The sequence below is a fragment of the Pteropus alecto genome, unplaced genomic scaffold (assembly GCF_000325575.1).
Source record: "Pteropus alecto unplaced genomic scaffold, ASM32557v1 scaffold117, whole genome shotgun sequence".
Taxonomy (NCBI): Eukaryota; Metazoa; Chordata; class Mammalia; order Chiroptera; family Pteropodidae; genus Pteropus; species Pteropus alecto.
The window spans coordinates 2,476,532-2,498,404 of NW_006440642.1; the positions used below are offsets into that span (position 1 = coordinate 2,476,532).

General features: G+C 36.7%; 1 protein-coding gene across 2 annotated transcripts in view; it reads right to left on the reverse strand.

The window, feature by feature from the left end:
• LOC102882656 (charged multivesicular body protein 3) overlaps positions 1 to 21,873 on the reverse strand; it is a 98,846-nt gene that overhangs the window by 49,023 nt on the left and 27,950 nt on the right. The window contains exon 1 of one of the 2 annotated variants that reach the window (XM_006917716.3): positions 6,329 to 6,484. The exons of the other annotated variant lie outside the window; for it this stretch is intronic. Within the exon in view, the coding sequence (XP_006917778.1) occupies positions 6,329 to 6,373 (45 nt within the window). The 5' untranslated portion in view covers positions 6,374 to 6,484. Of the gene's footprint in view, positions 1 to 6,328; positions 6,485 to 21,873 lie in introns of those variants that run through there. 2 annotated transcript variants of the gene reach the window in all.

A 21,873-nucleotide genomic window follows, 5' to 3' on the forward strand; every position in this document is an offset into this window, starting at 1 on the left:
GGACAGGACACACCTAACTTAAACAGTACTGTCAATCAACTAGATCTAATTAACATTTATAGAATATTTGTCCAATAACAGAATACATATACTTCTCAAGCTTGCATAGAACACTCCTCAAGACAGAACTCTTTCTGGGCCATAACACACACCCTAATCAATTTATAGCAGAAATCATACAAAATATGTTCTGAGATCATCATGATAGAATTATTCTAGAAATCAATACCAAAAAGCTAGAAAATTCCCAAATATCTGAAGATTAAACAACACACCTCTAAATAACACATGGGTCAAAAAAAAAGACTCATGAGAAATTTAAAACCATTTTTGGAAAATTCTCAAATATCTGAAGATTAAACAACACGCCTCTAAATAACACATGGGTCAAAAAAAAGTCTCATGTGAAATTTAAAACCATTTTTAATTAAAGTTAAAAAACACAACTTCTCAAAATGTTTAGGGTGCAGCAAAAGCATTGCTTAGAAGGAAATTCATTTATAGCATTAGAAGATCTAAAACCAATAATCTAAGATTCTGCCTTAAAAAACTAAAGAGCAATTTAAGCCAAAAGCAAGCAGAAAAGAAAAAAAATTAGACAAATCAATGAAACTGAAAACAGCAAAATAATAGAGAAAATCAATGAAGCCCAAATCTAGCTCTTTCAAAAGGTGAATAAAATTGAGAAGCCTCCAGCCAGCATAACCAAGAAAAAGAAAAGATAAAATTACCACTATCAAAAATGCAAGAGGGGTCATCACTATTAATCCCAAAGAGTAAAAATAAAAAAATACTCTGAACTCTATGCTCACAAATTTGGTAATTTAGACAAAATGGAGCAGTTACTGGAAAGACTATTAAAATTCACACAAGGAGAAACAGATTATTTGAATAGGCCTATACTAAAGCAACCAAGTCAGTAATTAAAGAAAGTACCAGGCCCAGATGGTTTTGCTGATGAATTCTACCAAACATTTAAGAAATAACAATTCTCTACAAAACCTTTGAGAAAATATGAGGGAATACTTCTTAACTCATTCTATGAGGCCAGAATTATTCTAATACCAAAACCAAATAGACAGTAAAAGGAAAAAAAAAAAAAAACAACTAAAGAGCAATATCTCTTATGAACATAGATGCAAAAATCCTCAACAAAATGTTAGCAAACTGAATTAACAAATATAGCAAATAATCAATGATGAAAATCTTCTGGCCTAATAAACAAATATAGCAAGGTCTTAAGATAGAAGGCTAATATACAAAAGTTAACCACTTCCCAAAATAACTAATAAACAACTGGAATCTGAAATTTAAAAGAGCATTTACAATAGCACCAAACAAAAAATAAGCACGCAGGTATAAATCTAACAATATGTATAGGGTCTACTTGTGGAAAACTATAAAACATTGATGAAAGAAATCAAAGATATAAATGAAGAGATATTCCATGTGAATGGACTGTGAGACCCAACATTAAGATATCAATTCTTCCCAACATCATCTGTAGATTCAATGCAATCCCATTCAAAATCACCAGAACCTATATTGTAGAAATCAAACTGATTCTGATTCTAAAGTTTACATGGGAAGGCAAATAACCTAGAATAGCCATCATAATATTGAAGAAAATGCTGGCAGTTTCCCCACTGTCCAACTTCAAAACCTAATGTAAAGCTACAGTATTCAAGACAGAGTAGTATGGTCAAAGAACAGACACATAGATCAAGGGATCAGAAAAGAGAGCCCAGAAGCAGACCCACACAAATATACTCAACTGATTATATAACAAATAGATATTTTTTTCACAATTAACTGAAGGAAACTGGTTGTTTTTAAATCGCCTAAATTTAAATCTTCAGGATAATGCTAATTAAATTCAATCTCTACTTTATTAACAGCTTAAAATAATAAATTTTACTTTATGTTTATACTTGAAGTATTTCTATAATTATAAGCAGAGGCATGAACTGCAGCAACTTATTAACTGTAAAGGTGGCAATGGATGACGGACCAATTTCATAGGACCAAGAGAAAATATTTCTTTCCCCAAATGTTAGCAGAGTCCCTAACTAGCCTATACTTCAAATGTGTAAGCATTTTCTCTCACCATCTCTACTTCTGGTTCATCAAGCTAATATTTGATAAACACTTTATTCTTATTCAGTTGAACACTATATTGGCACAGTAGACAATAAAGAAACACATGACTCTTGCTCTCAAGAAGCTTACAATTTTGCTGAGGAGACGAAGTAGAAAAGAAAAATATGTTCCCAGGATAACCCACTCTCTAATGTCCTCCCTGATTTCTCGAATTGTTTAAAACTGAGCTCTTGGCTTCTTTCTCTCTACCATCACCATCCCATCAAATCTGCTCTTCTCTGGAATTCTCTCAATTTCAGTTCACAGTACCAACACTCAGGTTTGACTGGGGGTGAGGTTAAATAGAAACCAAATAATCATCTTTGCATTCTCACCCCACATTCAGTAGATGAGCAAACTCTGACTATATATCCCAAATACTTCTAACTCATCCTCTCTATCACCACTTCCATTCTTATAGATTTGCATCATCTCTCACCTGGGCCACTAACTGGCCTCCATACCCAAGTCTCTTCCCTTTAATTCTTGCTTCAAACCACTATTCTGAATGCTCCCCATCCTTAGTAGGCATGACACACAGGCCTTCACTAGTCTGCCCTCTACCTACCTCTCCAATTTCACATCTTACAACTGCCACCACTCCTCCTGTATCCCATTCACTCTTCCAACCACTCTGAATTTTCTCTGGTTCCTCCAACCTATGTTGCACAATTTTACACCTCCCATATGCAGTCTACTTGGCTTGGACTGCTTCCCCTTTCCTAATGCTATGCCAACCCATGCATCTGGCTAATGCCTCTTGTGACAAGACCCAGATACCCTCCCTCACCAGGTCACCTTCCCCGCTCTGAACAGTTAATCACTTCCGCCACTGTGACATCACAGATGTTGTACATACTTATATTATTGCTGTTATTCACCATAAAATATAAGTATTTGTTCACATCTCTGTCTCCCCCAGTAAACCTGGTATTCTTTGAAGTTGTCATCCAGTGTCTTATTTTGTAAACCTGGTGTCAAACCCAATGCACACCAAAATATCTCAATAAACATTTGTTTCATGAATATTTCCTTCTCATTTTCTTCCCTTTTTGGACAGCATCCCACAACCATGAGCCATGACCCAGTCTAAGCTATAAGTTAGTCATAGTGAGGGCCAAATCATTTCTGATTATTAGAATTCTGATGCTTTGGAAAGTGACTACTCCACCCGGACAGCATCCCACAACCATGAGCCAGGACCCAGTCTAAGCTACAAGTTAGTCATAGTGGAGGGCCAAATCATTTCTGATTACTAGAATTCTGATGCTTTGGAAAGTGACTACTCCACCCAAGGGCTATGTCAGTGAAGTCCCTAAGAAAGAACTGCACGACTTTCCAAGAGAACCTCAAGTCCAAGAGAAGAATCCCTTTTCAGCAGAATCTCATGTCCTGGTTTTTAAATGGATTATAAGGCTCCCTCATCCTCAGCAGGCCCAATCTACTCTTAACTTGGACACTTTAAGATAGAACAAGTTTCACCATTAAGATGTCATCAAAGTGTCTGAGATGCATGAGAGCAAAGACTTGAGTCTATAAAGCTTCTTATATAGCTAATGTTTCCCTGGAGTATCTCTGAAATACTGCCCATTTTAGGAATCCTTGACTTTAAGCCTTAATCTTATTCTAATACTCATTTTTCGCTCAATATTTATTTAGCACCTACTCTGTCCTGCATACTATAACAGAGCTTTGGGAATACCACCCATAATACAGCTTACTGGCCTGACCTGATATGTTACCTGACTTATGGTCTAAGTGACAATTATGATGCTGTGGCATGGCTGCACCCGGCTGATTCATCCTATGCTGGGACCAGGACGCACATGCCCTCATCTTCCAACCCCCAGTAGTGGAAAGCATACAATATATTTACCCTAACTCAAGAGTTGCCCAGCTGAGACTATAGAATTTAGTCAATTTTCTCCTTTCTCTAATTTTTCTTTTCTCTCTGCCAACATTAGCACATTTTTTGCTTTTACTTATTTTATAAAGCTGAAGATTAAATTTTTCTCCTCCCTCTCGGGAAAAAAAAAAGAAAAAGAAAAAGCTAACTAAAACTAAAACACCAGACACTGTCTTCTTATTTATTTATGGCTCTCAATACATTATCTGTGTGTCAGCAGCTCTACAGAGAAAAAAGTGTTTCTCATCCCTATTTTATTGTCACTTTCTGGAATTATAAACTCAATGCTAAATAATTGTGGCAGGTAACAAAACATTTTCCTTGGTCATAATCAAAAGGTATAGCTAGCCTGGTAGAAGCTGAACCTAAAGCAAACACAGACACTCTTATGACAAATCTGAACAGTATATAATCAGAACTGAAAGGGAAGCTTGGAGTATTGTGAAGGGGAACTTGAAGAAAATCTCGGGCACAGTATCTGCAGCACCAGTTAAAATAATCTGATACACACTAAAAATGCCACTAAATCATTAAGAACCAATTCACAGGCAAGAGGCGTATAGAAAACATGAAGGTGGAGGGCCAAATCAGACTGATCACCCAGTCTGCGGGTGATAACTGCAACCTCTGAATTCCTGTAACTATGTATGTGGTACCCAATCCAGACTTGTTCTTGAAAAGCTTATCTTACTTGCTAGATTATAAGTTCCTTGGCTCTCTATTTCATCTTTATAATATCCCTCTGGCAGGCATATTTAAAAATACAATCTCATGCATCAAGCTTGCGATTTTCTGGTGTTAATTTACTTTCCCAGGTAGGTTACCTAGCTGGAACAATATACTGACATCATGTTCTTAGCAATTATGTTTATAATTTTAAAAGTCTTAAATGTTCATACGTAATACATATACTAGAGATCAATTTAAATAGTATTGAGACTGTTTTCCCAGAATCTTATCTCATTTTATGAAAGACAAAGCTAAGGTGAAACACTGAATGTAATAATCTTTCACTAACACCAAAAATACATTTCTACTATAACAAGCATCTTAGAATACTTACATGCCACAAAATGTGCATTTATACTATACTCTAACTTGCAAAGTAATGTCACAGTCATTTAAGTACCACAATTTTTATTTTACCAGGGAGTAAAACTAAGTAAGTTGCCTGAGGGAACTAATATTTACTGAATACCTACTGTTCTAGGACCTGTGATTAACAAATATAATCAAAATTAACACACATTATATGCTAGCAACTTCATGATGCATGACACTGATTTCAAAATATGCCTGCCAGAGCTGAATAGGTGAGATTACTTATTAAATAAAGGATTTTAGGGATCTTATCAGATTTCAAATTATGATTCATCATCAGGTCTTGGGTAGAGTCTATGTTTTCTTACAAGCTGCCAGATGATACCGATGCGATTGGTCTGAACTTGGATGCAAAGTTATCAAATTTATAAAGCATTAACCGTAACTAGCACTACTAGCTAAAACTATATTTTTTCATGTTCAGTGACTCTGAAGTGATACTATTATCATTCCTTGACAGACAAGACTAAGGCTGAGAGACACGAACTTTCCCTAGATCACAAGGCTGATTTGTGGGGAACCAGGATTCAAACTTAGGTAGACTGACTCTGCAGATCACTCCTAACGACTACACATTATCTCAGTTAACAAGATAAGAATTCGAAGCCAGGTTATCTTTGATATCACTCTTTCGAATCAGGTCCTGCTACGACTAATGTGAGTCTGGGATCAACGTAACGCCGTAGAGCGGAGGAAAGAGGAAACAGCCTCCTTTTCAATACAACAGGATAGGTGAAGAAGGGGTGGCAGGTGTCTGGGATCTTCCCGCACCTAAACCGGGAACTACACTCTGGGCAAGCGCAGGTCGGCCGCAGTCCACAGGCGGCGTCAGGGGGCGGGGCCTGCGCCAGGGACAGGTTCCGGGCGGGACATACCAACACGCGCAGGGAAGGGGTTTCCAGGGCCAGGACCACGTCGCCGCCTACACGCCCTGTGCCAAGGCTGAGGAACTCTTATTCCAGCCCTCGGCTGCCCTGGGAGTGCTGAGGTATCGGGGCTCTCCTTCGCCACAGCGATCTCCTTAGAGACTCTTCCTCCGGCCCCTCGGTCGAGTGGGAGGCCCCGGAAATGGCGGCCGAGCGCCTACCTGACCCATCACGGGGGAAGTGTCCAGTCGCTTCACCAACTCCAGTATGCCCCACGCAAATCCACCCGCTCCTTTGCCGCCGCCAAAGCCCTTACCAGTTCTTTGGGCGGCTTCTCCTGGGTTTTTCCAAACAGCCCCATGGCTTACTGAACTCGTCTTGCCTCTTCCGGCTTTCCGTTGCCCGCGACCAGGGAGGTCACGGGCAGCCGCCTGGGCGGGGCCGGTGAAAAGAAGGGAGTCCCGACGCCCAGAAGCAGTTAATGTTACGCATGCGCAAACCTAGGTCGCGCAGAGTTTTGTCAGAAAGATTACGTAATTGCGTATATTCTGGGAGGGGATTTGTAGAGGGAGGTGGCGAGTGTGAGTGTGTGAGTGTGTGTGAGTGTGTGAGTGTGTGAGTGTGAGTGTGTGTGCGTGTGTGTGTGTGTGTGTGTGTGCGTTCACTGGTAGACTGGAATTTATTGACTACACCTGGTGATTACAGCTGCCCCTCATACTGATGAGGTACATTTACGACTTTCGGGAACAGCTTCACCTGTGTCGGGTAGGCACCGCACGGGGGCAGCTACCAGACCTACTCCTCCCCTCTGTTGTCACCACCATCGCCTAGTCAGTAAAACCTAGACATCATTTTCTCTCCCTCTCTTACCAGGACTTAATAATTGTAGTTTTTCAATATGTTTAAACTCCAGCCCTCAGCTTTCCATCCCAAGTGTCAGCTTTTATTCAGGCTATCCCTTTTTCCAACGTGGATGTTTCCTACCTGGCATTTGTATGTGGGTGTGGCCCAACACTCCACATGGACCATGACCTTAATCAGAGTCTCAGAAGACTCTGTGACTAAAAAGTACTAGACACATTTTAGCTGGGCAATCTCTGCTGTTATTATCTCACCTTATGATGGTGAAGAGACTCATGTAGCCCCTCAATCCCATGCTCCTATCTCTGATGGAAATGTAAAATGGTGCAACCACTTTGAAAACATTTGGGCAATTTCTTAAAATGCTAAACATACACCTAGCATATGCCATTCCACTGCTAGCTATTTACTCAATAGGAGAAAAAGTACATGTCTTTATAAAGACTCGTTCATGAATGTTCATATCATCTTTATTTGTAATAGCCAATAACCAGAGGTAATCCAAATGTCCACCAACAGGTAAATGGATAAACCAATTGTGATAGATCTATACAATGGAATACTACTCAGCAATTAAAAAGACCAAGCTATTGATACATGCGGTGATGTGGATGAATCTCAAAATAATAATGCTGAGTGAAGCCAAAAAAAAAAAAGTATATACTGTATGACTTCATTTATATAGTATTCTGTAAAATGCAAACTAATCTGTAGTGACAGAAAGTAGATCAGTTGTTGCTAGGGGACAGGAGTTGGTTCGGAAATGAAGGAGGGATTACAAAGAGGCAAAAGGAAGCTCTTGGGAGTGATGGAAATTATTTTGATTGTGGTGATGGTTTCACAGATGTATACAATGTCAAAACAAACGACACTAAATACAGTTTATGTCAATCATACTTAATTTTTAAAAAGAGCAGTACATGTTCATTGTAAAAAGTAACCCCTCTTTCTCACTTCCTCAGGAGTAAAGGTCTCACAGGACTCATATCAATTAGTTGGTATCAATATTATAAAGATTATAGTTGGTGTAACCTCCTTTAAGACCTTTTTCTTTGGAGAATATACCATTATGTTCTTAATATATTTAATTGGGATCATATTATACATATTGTTCTGCAAATCTCCTTTTTAAGGAATTTTACATAGATTTTCACTGATGTTACTATCTATAGCTAAGAAATTCCATAGCTGGAATGTACTAAAGTTTATTTAACAATTTCCCTATTGGATGGCATTAGCAGTTTCTAATTTTTCCCTATTAAATAATAAATATAGTTTACATTCTGAAAGTACTACCAATGCCCTCCATACAGACTGCATAGTTTGGAACTACCACGAATGTACGAGAGCACCCTATTCCCCAAGTCCTTGCTAGCAACGAATATTACCAATCTTTTACATTTTTGCCACTCTAACAGTATAGAATATTGTTTTTAATTTTCATGTATGTGATTATTAGTCTAAAAGAGTTTTGTATATTTGTTGGTTATTAGAATTTCTTCTGTGAATTGCCTCTTTGTATCCTTTGCCCACTTTCCAATAAATTCCTCCCTCCCTCCTCCTTTCCTCCTTTCCTTTCTCCCTCCCTCCTTCCCTCTGTCCCTCTCTTTCTTTTAATGAGAAGGAGCTCTTCAAAAATAACAGATGCGTGGAAATTTTTAAAAGGCTTCTTCACCATATCTCTCTCTTTTTTTTTAATTTTGAGAATGAACTATAAGGCACAGCAATTTTTCAGGTAGGAGGACACTGGACTTCCAATTAGTCAGTGATACTTATTGAATGTCTACCACACGTCAGGCATTGTACAGGCTCTAGGGAAACTATACTGAACAAAAAAGAATCTCATACGATCTGGTAAGGAGAGCTGTGATAAATAAAAACAATAGTGATAAACAAAATTGAATTAATTACTATAAATGTACAAAACTCTGACTATAAGAACATGCTGATCAGTGACTCTTTCCTGAACAGGTGGTATATAAGCTGAGACCTGAAGAATCGGGTAGTAGTGAGATGAAGAATATCCAGTGCAAAAGGAAGAGCATGTCCAAAGAGCCTTCCCAGTTTCCAGATGGGGGTTTTGGGACACGGATATTTCAATCCCTAAAGCTGCACTTGTTCTAAGAGGCCAAACAGAGTGTGGAAGAAGGTTTGATTGGCATGTGGCATCTCACAGAGCCCATAGCTCCTGACAGAGCTCTATAAACACATCAGTGTAGTTGCTTCTCAGAGACCAGAAGGGCACTACATCTTTCACACATTTTGGGGGCTCCAGCTTCAGAACAACACATACTGTCTATTCATGTCCTGATATTGTCTTGGCATTGGACAAAGCGGCAGCTCTGGCAGTAGAGTTTCCTTCCTACGTAGACCACAGGAAGCTAGCACCAGATCTTCCCACCTGCTAAGACTCACATCTGAGGGGGTGGGAAGAACTAAATGAGCAGGCATTCTAGCTCTTTGCTCCTGCCAAGCACAGCAAGTGTTTAACAGGATCACACTCCCCTGCCATATGTTCGCATAGGTATTTATTCACTCACATTTTAAAAGGCGTTATGTGCATTCTCCTGATCCCTGAAAAATATAAATACATGCATATCCTCGACTTGAGAGGTACTGCAATACCTGATGCTTTAAATCTTTCCCTGATTTTAAAATGCAAAATAGAAAAGAATGTTTTTCCTCTACTCTCCAGTTGATCCTTGTTCATTTCAGTAAGATTTCTAATCTCAGGGAAGCTTCCTGGCTCACAACTATTCCCTATTCATCAGGTGGATTGTTAAATGAAATGCTTGGGGCAAGAAAGTCACAACCCAATTCCTGGCAGGAATTTTCACCTAATAAGACCAAAAAGATGCACTTTGTTTTATATAACAGATAGATTCTTAAAACGTTAATATAAAGTGACCTTTGGAAAATTGAATTACCTCCCATAACTTATATAATAATTTTGGAGTGGATTTATCTTCATCTCTGACTAACCTTCAGGTCCCACAGGCTCCTAACCACAGTTATGACTTCAGATCAGGCAAAGAAAGACCTTGAGTTATCTCCTGCCCATTTCCAACCTTCCTTTACGAACCTTACAGTGACCCTCATATTAGCTTCCTAGGTTGCTGTAACAAAGAATGGCAAAACGGGTGGTTTAAAGGAACAGGAATTTATTCTCTCATAGTCCTGGAGGCTAGAAGTCCAAAATAAGATGTCAAAACAGCCATACTTCCTCTGAGACTCTGGGTAGAATCCTTCCTGGGCTTTTCCTAGCTTCTGGTGGTGGACGTCAATCATTGACATTCCTCAGCTTGCTGCTGCACCACATCATTCTCTGCTTCTGTCATTATGTGGTGGTGTATTAGTCAGCATAGGCTACCATAGCAAAATATTGTAGACTAGGTGACTTAAATCACAGAAATTTAATTTCTCACAATTCTGGAGGCTGAAAGTTCGAGATCAGAGTGCCAGCATTGTCAGGTTGTGGTGAGATCTCTCTTCCTGGGTTGGTTATCTTCACTTTGTCCTCATATGGTAGAGAAGGAGTGCTTGGTGTCTCTTCCTCTTATAAGGTCACTAATCCCATCATGAGGACTCCACCCTCATGACCTCATTTAAACCTAATTACCTCCCAAGGGCCCTATCTCCAAATATCATCATATTGGGGGATAGGGCTTCAACATACGAATTTTGAGAGAACACAATTCAGTGACAGCAATGTTCTCTGCTCTGAGTCTCCCCTCTTCTTCTTATAAACACACCAGTAATAATAAAGACCCACCCTAAATCCAGTGTGACCTCATCTTAACTAATTACATTTACAATGACCCCGATTCCAAATAAGGTCACCTTCTAAAGATACTGGGATTAGGACTTCAGCATACCTTTTGAAGGGCTACAATTTCAACCCATTACAACCCTCATATATACACACAGATGCCCCATTTTAACTAAGAAAGGAGGTGAAGGAAGACTGGTTAGCTGAACCCTTAGAAAATAAACAAACCTCTATTCTCCTTTATTGTACCCAAAGTAGGAACGATTTCCACTTGGGAGGGGGAAGTAGATATCCGAGGCCTGACTCTAGCTTGGAGGATGTACCTTCCCTGAGAAATCATGGTAATCACTGCAGCCACCACACATTGCCCTCCAGAGCACTATTTCTACCACTAAAGTTCCCCTCATGGGGGAATTTACACACTTTTCCTTATTTCCCAACAGCACAGCAGACACAAAGCCTGAACTTTAAAAAGGTCCGACTGGAATATTTAAGCAATACTTTACTAAAGTCTCCAAAAACAACATCAGAATTAGAACAGCATGCGACTTACACATTCAACACTATGGTAGACTGGATAATTTGAAAAACCCACTGCTAACACATAGAGGGTCTTCATAAAACACAATCAGACTATTTTATGTGCATGGTTGATAAAAAGTAAGAAATCAGTAATCCAATAACAGAAACCTTATTGCTGTACTTTAAAAAAATATGATAACTTATAGAGAGTAAAGTGCACAAATTTTAAATGTAAAATCTGATAAAAATTTTACATGTGTATATAGCAGTAAAATCACTATCTAGATCAATATTTAAAATACTTTCAAAATCTTAGCTCCAACACACCTTTATTCTGATTTCTATTTTCATAGATTAGTTTCATCTGTTCTTGAACTTCATATAAAGAAAATCAAATAGTATGCCTGGTTTTAATTATTGGGAAGAGGAAAAGGAGGCAAAAATTTTGGGTGGGCAAAATGATGAAGCAAAATAGACACCTCCTGAAGCTGAGAGCCTTGAAAACCGTGTCACCATCAGTAAAAGGACAGGCTAAGAAAGAAATCTATCTGCTGGCAAAGAGAGCCAAGAAGAAAATGTTTGTCTCAAGCTGTAGATCTAGTGAAAAAATAAAAGTAGAAAGCTTCATTAAGAAACCATAATTATAGGCTGCCCTCAAGTGGGTTTAAACTTATACTATTTCCATGGTGTTGGAAATCCCAAGCCTCGATATTAATTTAAAATGTTCCTAGCTTGATAACACCATGTGGGGGTACCTTACAAGCAATGTAAGCTCTTTTGAAAGGAACATACCCCAAATCCAGTCATTCCTACAAATTAAGAAATAAAACTACCAAATACAAAAGGAAACAAACATTTGTGGCCAAAAGTAAATTTTGAAAGAGTCATAATTGCACTCCAGAGCACTTGAGATATTAAAATTCTCAAATGTGAAATAAAAGTAAGCTATGCCTAAAATGTTCACAGAAATAAAAGAAGGACTTGAAAGGAATAAGAAAGAGACCATAAAAAAAATGACCAGGTAAACTTGAAAAAGAATTAAGGAATTGAAAAATACAATAATGGAAATAAAAGCTTAGTCGCTAAATAAACCTCAATAAATAAATTTAGCTGCAGATTACAAATAATTGAAGAAAGTAAAGTGAATAGGTAGATAGATATAAATTATCCAAAATTCCTTGGAAAGAAACTAAGAGTATATAAGAAAGAAGATGAGACAGGGATGTAAGAATGTGGATAGCCATTATATGTTTAATTGAAATTCCAGAAATATTGAAATGAGAAAATGGGAGAGAAAAGATTTTGAAAGGATAATAGCTGATAATTTCCCCAAATTTATGAAAAATATAAATGTTAACTTTCAGGAAGTACATAAATCTTAGGCAAGATAAATAAAAACAGCTATACATTATAGTGATAATGAATATCAAAGTCAGAGATGATCTTAAAAGTAGTGAGAAAGAAAAGATAGGCTACATACAAGAGAATAACAATTAGACTGAAAGCACCCTTCTCAATAGCAAAAATGGAAGATGAAAGAAAGAGTTCAGAGAGAGAAAAAAACAACTATTAACTTATAATTTTATGCCCTGCTTAATTACCATCCCAAAATGAGAGCAAAGTAAAGATATCTTCAGGGGGATAAAAACTAACAACAGACCAAAAAATAATCCACAAACCAATAGATCAAGACTAAACAAAATTCTAAAGAATGGGCTCTAGAAATAATAACAATGATCTTTTCTTGGATACAAGAAGTCATGATGAACTTGTGGTTAATCTTAGAAAAGTTTGAAATGGGTCCAAGGTGGTGTGTTTGGAGACATTGAGCTTGCTCCACCCCAAGAACACATTGAATGTACACCGATATGTAGAGTAATTCCTCCTGAGAGGCAACTGTGAGCCAATTGAACAGCTTCTGCACAACAAGCACGAGAGACACTGCATAGAGAAGGTTGGAGAACTATAAGAGCTCTCTAGGAGTTGAGGGAGCAACCCAGGACCAGAGGAACTGGTGAGCACAATTGTTTATTTTTCCCCTGCACTGTGGATGGTGGGCAGGAGCTCCACCCAGGTTCTCTGGCCAACCTTCAGGGTGCAATAGCACATCCTCAGCCACCTCTCATGTGTTAGATTTAGCAGATACACGAGGGCCCCACAGAGTGCATACAAGGAGCCCCTTTACCTGGAGATTGATCCAATGAGTAGTACCTCAGGGTACTGTTCCACGCACCCACTGGAGTGTGCACACATGCAGGACACCCTTGCCTGGAAAGATTGTGGAGCTAGCAGGGATACCCTGTCCAGAAAAAGTGCAGAGAGAGTGGGGAACTGCCACACATGCACATAGGGCCACCTCACTGGAATGGCTGCCCCCTGTGGAGTGAATGTGGCATTGCCATGTGTGTGCACAGGCTGCCTTGCCTCGCGATGTTGCAGAACTAGCAGACTGCTACTGCGCATGCACACAAGACTGCTCTCCGCCATCCCCGGAGAAAGGGCAGAGCCAGTAGGGTGATGAGATGCAAGCACACGGAACAGCCCTGCCCAGACCCTAATCTGACAACAGACAGTTCAAACAATAGGGCATGTCAAGAGTGCACCTGAGCAACTCTATTTACACCAGGCAGCCACACCTGGATTAGAAGGGCAAGGAAGTACACACACAACAGGCTGCCCCATCTGGAACCTACTTTTTCAGCCCAGGGGACACATCGGGCACCACATGTGCTCACCCTGATTACAACCAGCCAGACAAAACTAGTCAACACACAGTCTACATAGAGATCACTTTTTCAAGACAGGGAGAGATAGCTATTCTATCCAACGTATAGAAACAATCATAGAAAGTCAAACAAACTGGGGAGAAAGAAGAGTATGCCTAAAATGAAGGAATAAGAACTCCAGAGAAAACCTCCCAATGAAACAGAAATAGATAATTTGCCTGATAAAAAACTCAAATAAATGGTCATAAGGATGCTCAATAAACTTGAGAGTAGGAAAAATGAAGCCAGCACTTCAACAAAGAGATAGAAAATGTAATAAAGAACCAATCAGAGATGACGAATACAAAACTGAAATGAATACATTAGAAAGAATTGACAGCATATTAGTTAATACAGAAGAGGTTAGCCTGGAAGACAGAAGAGTAGAAATTACCCAATCGAAACAGCAAAATGAAATAAAAAATTTTTAAATGAGGATAGTATAAGAAATCTCTGGGATAACATCAAGTGCCCTAACATTGCATTATAGGGATCCTAGAAGGAGAAGAGAGAGAGAAAGGGGCAGAAAGAATATTTCAAGAAATATGACTGAAAACTCCTAATCTGGGGAAATCCAAGAAGCACAGAGTTTCAAACAAGATGAACGCAAAGAGACCCACACCAAGACATACTGTAATTAAATTGGTCAAGTTAAGGATAAAGACACAATCTTAAAGGCAGCAAAAATAAAACAATTCACATATAAAGGACACTCCATAATGCTATCAGCTGATTTCTCAGAAGCAACTTTATAGGCTAGAAGGAAATGGTAGGAGATATTTAAATTGCTGAGAGAAAGGAATCTACAACCTAGAATACTATATCTGGCAATGTTATCATTCAGAATTGAAGGATAATTTCCCAGACAAGCAAAAACTAAAGGAGCTCACAACCACTTAACATGCCTTACCTTTAACAAAAGGGTCGTGTTTATGTACAAAAAAAGAGACCATAACCAGAAATAAGAAAATACAGGGAAGAAAAAGTCTCATGGTAAAGGCAAATACACTATAATCACAGAGAATAAACTATTTAAAAAGCTAATATGAAGGTTAAAAGACAATAGCAAAATTAAATTATAACTACAATAAATAATGTGGGGGTACACAAAACAAAAAGATATAAAACATGTCATCAAAAACAAAAGAATGAAGGAGGGAGTAAAAATTTAATGCTTTCAAAAATGTGATTGAACTTAAATGCTTATCAGCTTAAAATAGACTGCTATAGATATAGATGGATATATATGAACCTCGTGGAAACCATAAACCAAAAACATACAAAAATACGCAACAAATAAAGAAACGAATCCAATCAAAACACTAAAGAAAACCAACAAATCAAAAATTAAGAGATCAAGAGAAGAACAAAGAACAACAAAAACAACCAAAAAATGGCAATAAGAAAAAAATGGCAATAAGCCCATATCTATCAATAACTACTTTAAATGTAAATGGACTAAATGCTCCAATCAAAAGACATAGGAAGGCAGAATGGATTTTAAAAACATGACATCTCTATGCTGCTAACAAGAGACTCTAGATTGAAAAAACCACATAGACTGAAAGTGAAGGATGGAAAAAGATATTCTATGCAAACAGAAGTGAAAAGAAAGCTGGGGTAGCAATACTCATATCAGAAAAAAATATACTTGGTCTTAGCCAAAAGGCCGAGAAGCGATCATATCAGAAAAAAATAGACCTTAAAACGAATGTAACAGAAACAAAGAATGACATTATATAATTTTAAAGGGGTCAATCCAAGAGGAGGCTATAACAATTGTAAATATCTATGCACTCATCACAGGAGTACCCAAGTGTATAAAGCAAATATTAATGGCCATAAAGGCAGAAATTAACAGTAACACTGTAACAGTTGGGGACTTTAATACTCCACTAGGTCATTGGTTAGGCCATCCAGTCAGACAATTAATATGGAAATAATGGCTTTAAATGTCACATTAGACTGGTTTGACTTAATAGACATTAATAGAGCATTTCACCACATATTTGTCAAGTGCATATGGAACATTTTCCAGGATAGATGACATAATAGTCCACAAAATATGCCTCAGTAAATTCAAGAAGGTTGAAATTATATCAAGTATATTTTCTGAGCACGATGCCATGAAACTGGAAATCACCTACAGGAAGACAACTGGAAAAAACACAAATATGTGTAGATTAAATAACATGCTTCCAAACAACAAATGGATCAAACAAGAAATAAAGAACTACCTTGAGAGAAACGAAAATAAAAACACAAACTTACAAAATTTATGGTATGCAGCAAAAACACTTATAAAAGGAAAGTTTATAGCTACATAGGCCTATCTCAAGAAGCTGGAAAAAATCTCAAACGATCTAAATTTACCCATAAAGGAACTAGAAAAAGAGGAACAACAACAACAACAATGAAAACAACAACAACAACAACAACAAGGGAGGAAATCATAAAGATCAGAGAGGAAATATATGAAATAGAAAAAGAAAAACATTAGAAAAGATCACTTGAAACTAAGAGCTGGTTCTTTGAAAAGATAAGTAAAATTGACAAGCCTGTAGCAAGACTGATCAAGCAAAAAAGGAGAAAGAACACAAATAAAATCAGAAATGAAAGAGGAGAGATTGTAAACAACACCACGGAAATACAAAGAATCATTAAAGAATACTATGAACAATTATATGCCAAAAACTTGGACAATCTAGAAGAAATGGACAAATCTAAAAAATATACAACCTTCCAAGAGTAAGCCAGGGAGAAACAGAATATGAACAGACCAATTACTAGCAATGAAATTAAATCAGTAATCAAAAACTTCCCAACAAACAAAAATCCAGGACTGAATGACCACACAGTTACAGTCTACCAAACACTTAAAGAATTAGTACCTATCCTTCTCAAACTATTCCAAAAAATAAAAAACTGAAAAATGCTTCCAAATTCATTCTATGAGGCCAGCATTATCCTGATATCAAAATGAGACAAAGATGTGCGTGTGTGTGTGTGTGTGTGTGTGTGTGTGTGTGTGTGAGAGAGAGAGAGAGAGAGAGAGAGAGAGAGAGAGGAGAGAGAGAGAGAGAGATAGAGAGAGAGAGAGAGAGAGAGAGAGGGATTGAGAGAGAGAAAGAGAATTACTGGCCAATATTTCTAATAAACATAGATGCTAACGTTTTCAAAACTACTAGCAAACCATATTCAACAGTATGTTAAAAAGATACACCATGATCAAGTGGGATTTATATCAGGGATGCAAACACAGTTTAACAACATGCACAAAACAATTAATGTGATTCATCAAAACAAAAACAAGGATAAAATCAAATAATTATCTCAATAGATGCTGAAAAAGCATTTGACAAAATTCAACATCCATTTATGAAAAAAAAAAACCTTTCAACTGTGGTTATAGAAGGAACCTACCTTAATTTGATAAAGACTTTATATGACAAGTTCACAGCTAATCAACATATTCAATGGTTAAAGCTGAAAGCTTTTCCTCTAAAATCAGAAACAAAACAAGGGTGCCCACTCTCACCATTTTTATTCAATATAGTATTGGAAGTCCTAGCCACAGAAGTCAGACAAGAAAAAGAAATAAAAGGCATCCAAAGTGGAAAGGAAGAAGTAAAACTGTCATTATTGCAGATGACATGAAACATAGAAAACCTCAAAGAATTTACCAAACAAGTAATAGAATTAATAATAGAATTCAGTAAAATAGGATACAAAACTATATACAAAAATCTGTCATGTTCCTATATATTGATAACAAACAGAAAGAAAAATTAAGAAAACAATCACATTTATAATTGCATCAAAAGAATGAAATACCTAGAAATAAATTTAAATAAGGAGTTGAAAGACCTGTACTCCGAAAGCTATTTAGACATTGAGGAAAGAAATTAAAGAGGTCACAAATAAATGGAAGGATATACCATTCTCATGGATTGCAAGGATTAATATTGGTAAAATGACCATACTACCTAAAGCAATCTACAGGGAGAGAGGGGAGGGCAAAATGGTAAAGAGAGTCAAATATATGGTGTTGGAAGGAGACTAGGTTTTTGGTAGTGAGCATGCTGTAGTGTATACTGATATCTAATTATAATGTTATTAACCAATGTTATCACAATTAAGAAAGAAAGAAGAAAAGGAAGAAAGGAAGGAAAAATGGAAGGAAGGAAGGAAAAATGGAAGGAAGGAAGGAAGGAAGGGAGGGAGGGAGGGAGGGAGGAACGAAACAAGTTAAATAAGAGATACCATATAATCCAGCAATGCCACTGTAGGTATATATAGTCAAAAATGAAAATGTATGTTCAAAAAAATGTATGTACACAGATATTCATGGTGGCATTATTCATAACAATTAAAAGGTGGAAATAACCCAAGTGTCCATCAGCTGATAAATGGATAAAATGTAGTATATCTATACAGTGGAATATTATTCAGTCAAAAAAAAAGAATAAAGTACTGATTCATGCTACAAAATGGATAAAAAATTGAAAACACTATGCAAAGTGAAATAAATCAGATCCAAAGGATATATACTGTATGCATCCACTTATATGAAATGTATAGAATAGGCATATCTATATAGAGAGGAAATAGATTAGTGATTTCCAGGGAATGAGAGGAATAAAGAATGGGATGTGATTGCTAATAGGGATGAGCTTTCTTTTTGGGATGATGAAAATGTTCTGGAATTACATAGTGGTAATGGTTGGACAATCCTGTTAATATACTAAAAATCATTGAATTATACCTTTTAAATAATAAATCATATAATATGTGAGTTATGTTTCAATAAAGCTGTTTAGAAAATGCTATATATCAAAATGGAATTCTAAAAATGATCAAGAAACTCACAGGGAGACAAAAAGTAAAACAGAGGACAAACAGAAAATAAAATATGTAGGCCTAATATATCAAAAATTACCATTAAATTACAACAATTAAAAAAAGACTGGATTAAAAACATGCCAACTATATGCTGTCTACAATAAACTCACTTCAAATAAAATGATGTAGGCAGGATGAAAGTAAAAGGATGGAAAAAGATATATCATGCAAACATTAATCCAAGGAAAGCAGGAGTGGCTATGGTAGAATTCAGGGCAAAGAAATTCACTAGAAACAAACAAGTACACTTCATCATGACAAAAGTGTCAATCTACCAAGAAGATATAGCAATCTAAATGTGTATACACCAACCATAGAACTGCAAGTATTGTGCAGTTAAAATTGATAAAACTGAAATGAAGATGTAGACAAATCCATAATATAGTTAGACTTTGACATTCCTCTTTCGACAACTAAGAAAACCAACAAGAATATAGAACATCATCAACCAACAGTGTTTAATTGACATTTATAAAATACTCCATCCAATAACAGATACACATTCTTTTCAAATGCCTGCTGAGCATGTATAAGATAGACATATCGTGGGCCCCATAAAACAAACCTGAAGAAATTTAAAAGAATTGAAATCATACCAAAAATGTCCTCTAGCTACAATGGAATCAAACAAGAAATTAAGAACAGAAAAATCGTCAAAATAGTTTGAAACTAAACAACACACTTCTAAAGAATCGATGGTCAAAGAGGAAGCCTCAGGGGAAATAAAAACTATGCTGAACTGAATGAAAATGAAAATATAACATATCAATGTTTTTGGAACACAACAAACTTAGAATTCAGAGGGAAATTGATAGCATAAAATGTATACATTAGAAAAAAGGAAATGTTTCAGATTAGTAATCTAAGTTTCCACCTTGAGAACATAAAAAAAGAGCAAAATAAACTCAAAGCAAACAGAAGGAGATAATAAAGATAAAAGCAGAAATCAATAAAATTGAAGACAGAAATAGAGAAAATTAAAGAAGCAAAAAGCTGGTTCTGTGAAAATCCAGATTAAAAACTACAGACTTGTAGAAAAACTGACAAAGAATAAAAGAGCACACAAATAACCAATACAAGGAATAAAACAGAAATTACTACGGACCCCACAGACACCAAAGAGATAATAAAGGCTGAAATGAACCAATTTCTTGAAAAACAAAAACTACCATAACTCACCCAATATGAAACAGATATTGCAAGAGATAATATTGATTATAATATGGTAGACAGAATGATAGATACCATTCAATTAAGAAAATTTAATTCATAAATTTTAAACTCCTAAAAAAGAAATCTCTAGGCTCAGGTGGTTATTCTGGAGAATTGAAGAAAGAAACTGAAGAAGATACAAAGAAAGAGAAGCATATAGTGTGCTCATGGATAGGAAGAATTAACATTGTCAAAATATCCATACTACCCAAAGCAACTTATAGATTAGATTCAATGTAATCTCTATCAAAAACCAACGGCATTTTTCACAGAACTAGAACAAATAGTCCTAAATTTATATGGAATCACAAAAGACCCCGAATAGCCAAAGCAATCTTGAGAAGGAAGACTAAAGCTGGAGGCATCACACAAGCTGATATCAAACTATACTACAAGGCTATAATAATCAAAGCAGCATGGTACTAGCATAAAAACAGACACATACATCAATAGAACAGAATAGAGAGCACAGAAATAAACCCACACCTATATGGTCAGTTAATCTATGACAACAGAGGCAAGAATATACAATGGAGTAAAGATAGTCTCTTCAATAAATGGTGTTGGGAAAACTGGACAGATACATGCAAAAAAAAAAAAAAGAAAGAAAAAAAGAAAGAAATTAGACACTTTCTTACACCATATTAAAAAAAATAAACACAAATAGATTAGAGACTTAACTGTAAGACCTGAAGCCATAAAACTTCCAGAAGAAAATGTAGGCAGTAATCTCTTTGACACTCCTCTTAGTCATATTCTTTTGGATATATCTCCTTGGGCAAGGGAAACAAAAGAAAAAATAAACAGAACATCAAACTAAAAAGTTTTTGCACAGCAAAGGAAATCAAGAAAATGAAAAAGACAACCTGTTGAATGGGAGAATATATTCAACAATGATACATCCTATAAGGAGTTAGTATTCAAAATATGTAAAGAACTCATGCAACTTAACACCAAAACCAAAAAACAACAAAAAATTCTCCAAACAATCCAATTAAAAAATGGGCAAAGAACGTAAATAGACATTTCATCCAAGAGAACATACAGATGGCCAATAGACATATGAAAAAATGTTCAGTGTCACTAATCATTAGAGAAATGGTCAGTGTTTATAAGTGAGCTGGCAGATCAGAGGGTGGGGTGGGCATTGCCATCTGTGTTGCTGACAGATCCCTTGACAAGGTGCTCAGGCTGCTGTTCACGTCAGGCCATGACTGCTGCTTTCTTTGCCATGATATTGAATGGGATCTTACTTTCCAATGAATTTCTCTATGTTATATGTGGGCCTTTGCCAAATGAAACAGCACTTTTCACTGTGTTAGCTTAGTTTTTCACCTATCTTCACTGACTGATTTTGGACTTACCTAAGTTAACTAACAAAGGATTGTCAATTGAAAAAAAATCCCTTCTTCCCTCCAAAATAAAGCCACAGACAGGGAGAAAATATTTGCAATACCTGTACTGGACAAAGAACTTATATCTAGAATATATAAAGAAATTCCATGATTCAATAAGAAAAAGACAGCAACCCAATAGAAAAATGTGCAAGATTTGAACAAAGACTTCAAAAAAGAGGTAGTAATTCAAACGGCCAATAAACATATAAGGTTCTCAGCCTCATTAGTCATTGGAGAAATGCAAATGAAACCTACAAAGAGATATCTATACACCAACAAGAATTGCTAAAATGAAAAAAAAATTGTGACATCAATCTTAGTAAGAATGTGGAACTAGGACCCTAAAGAGGGTGTAAATTGGTACCACCACTTTAGAAAACTGTCAGTGTCTACCAAAACTGAACTTAGGCACACTTAATAACCTAGAAATTAT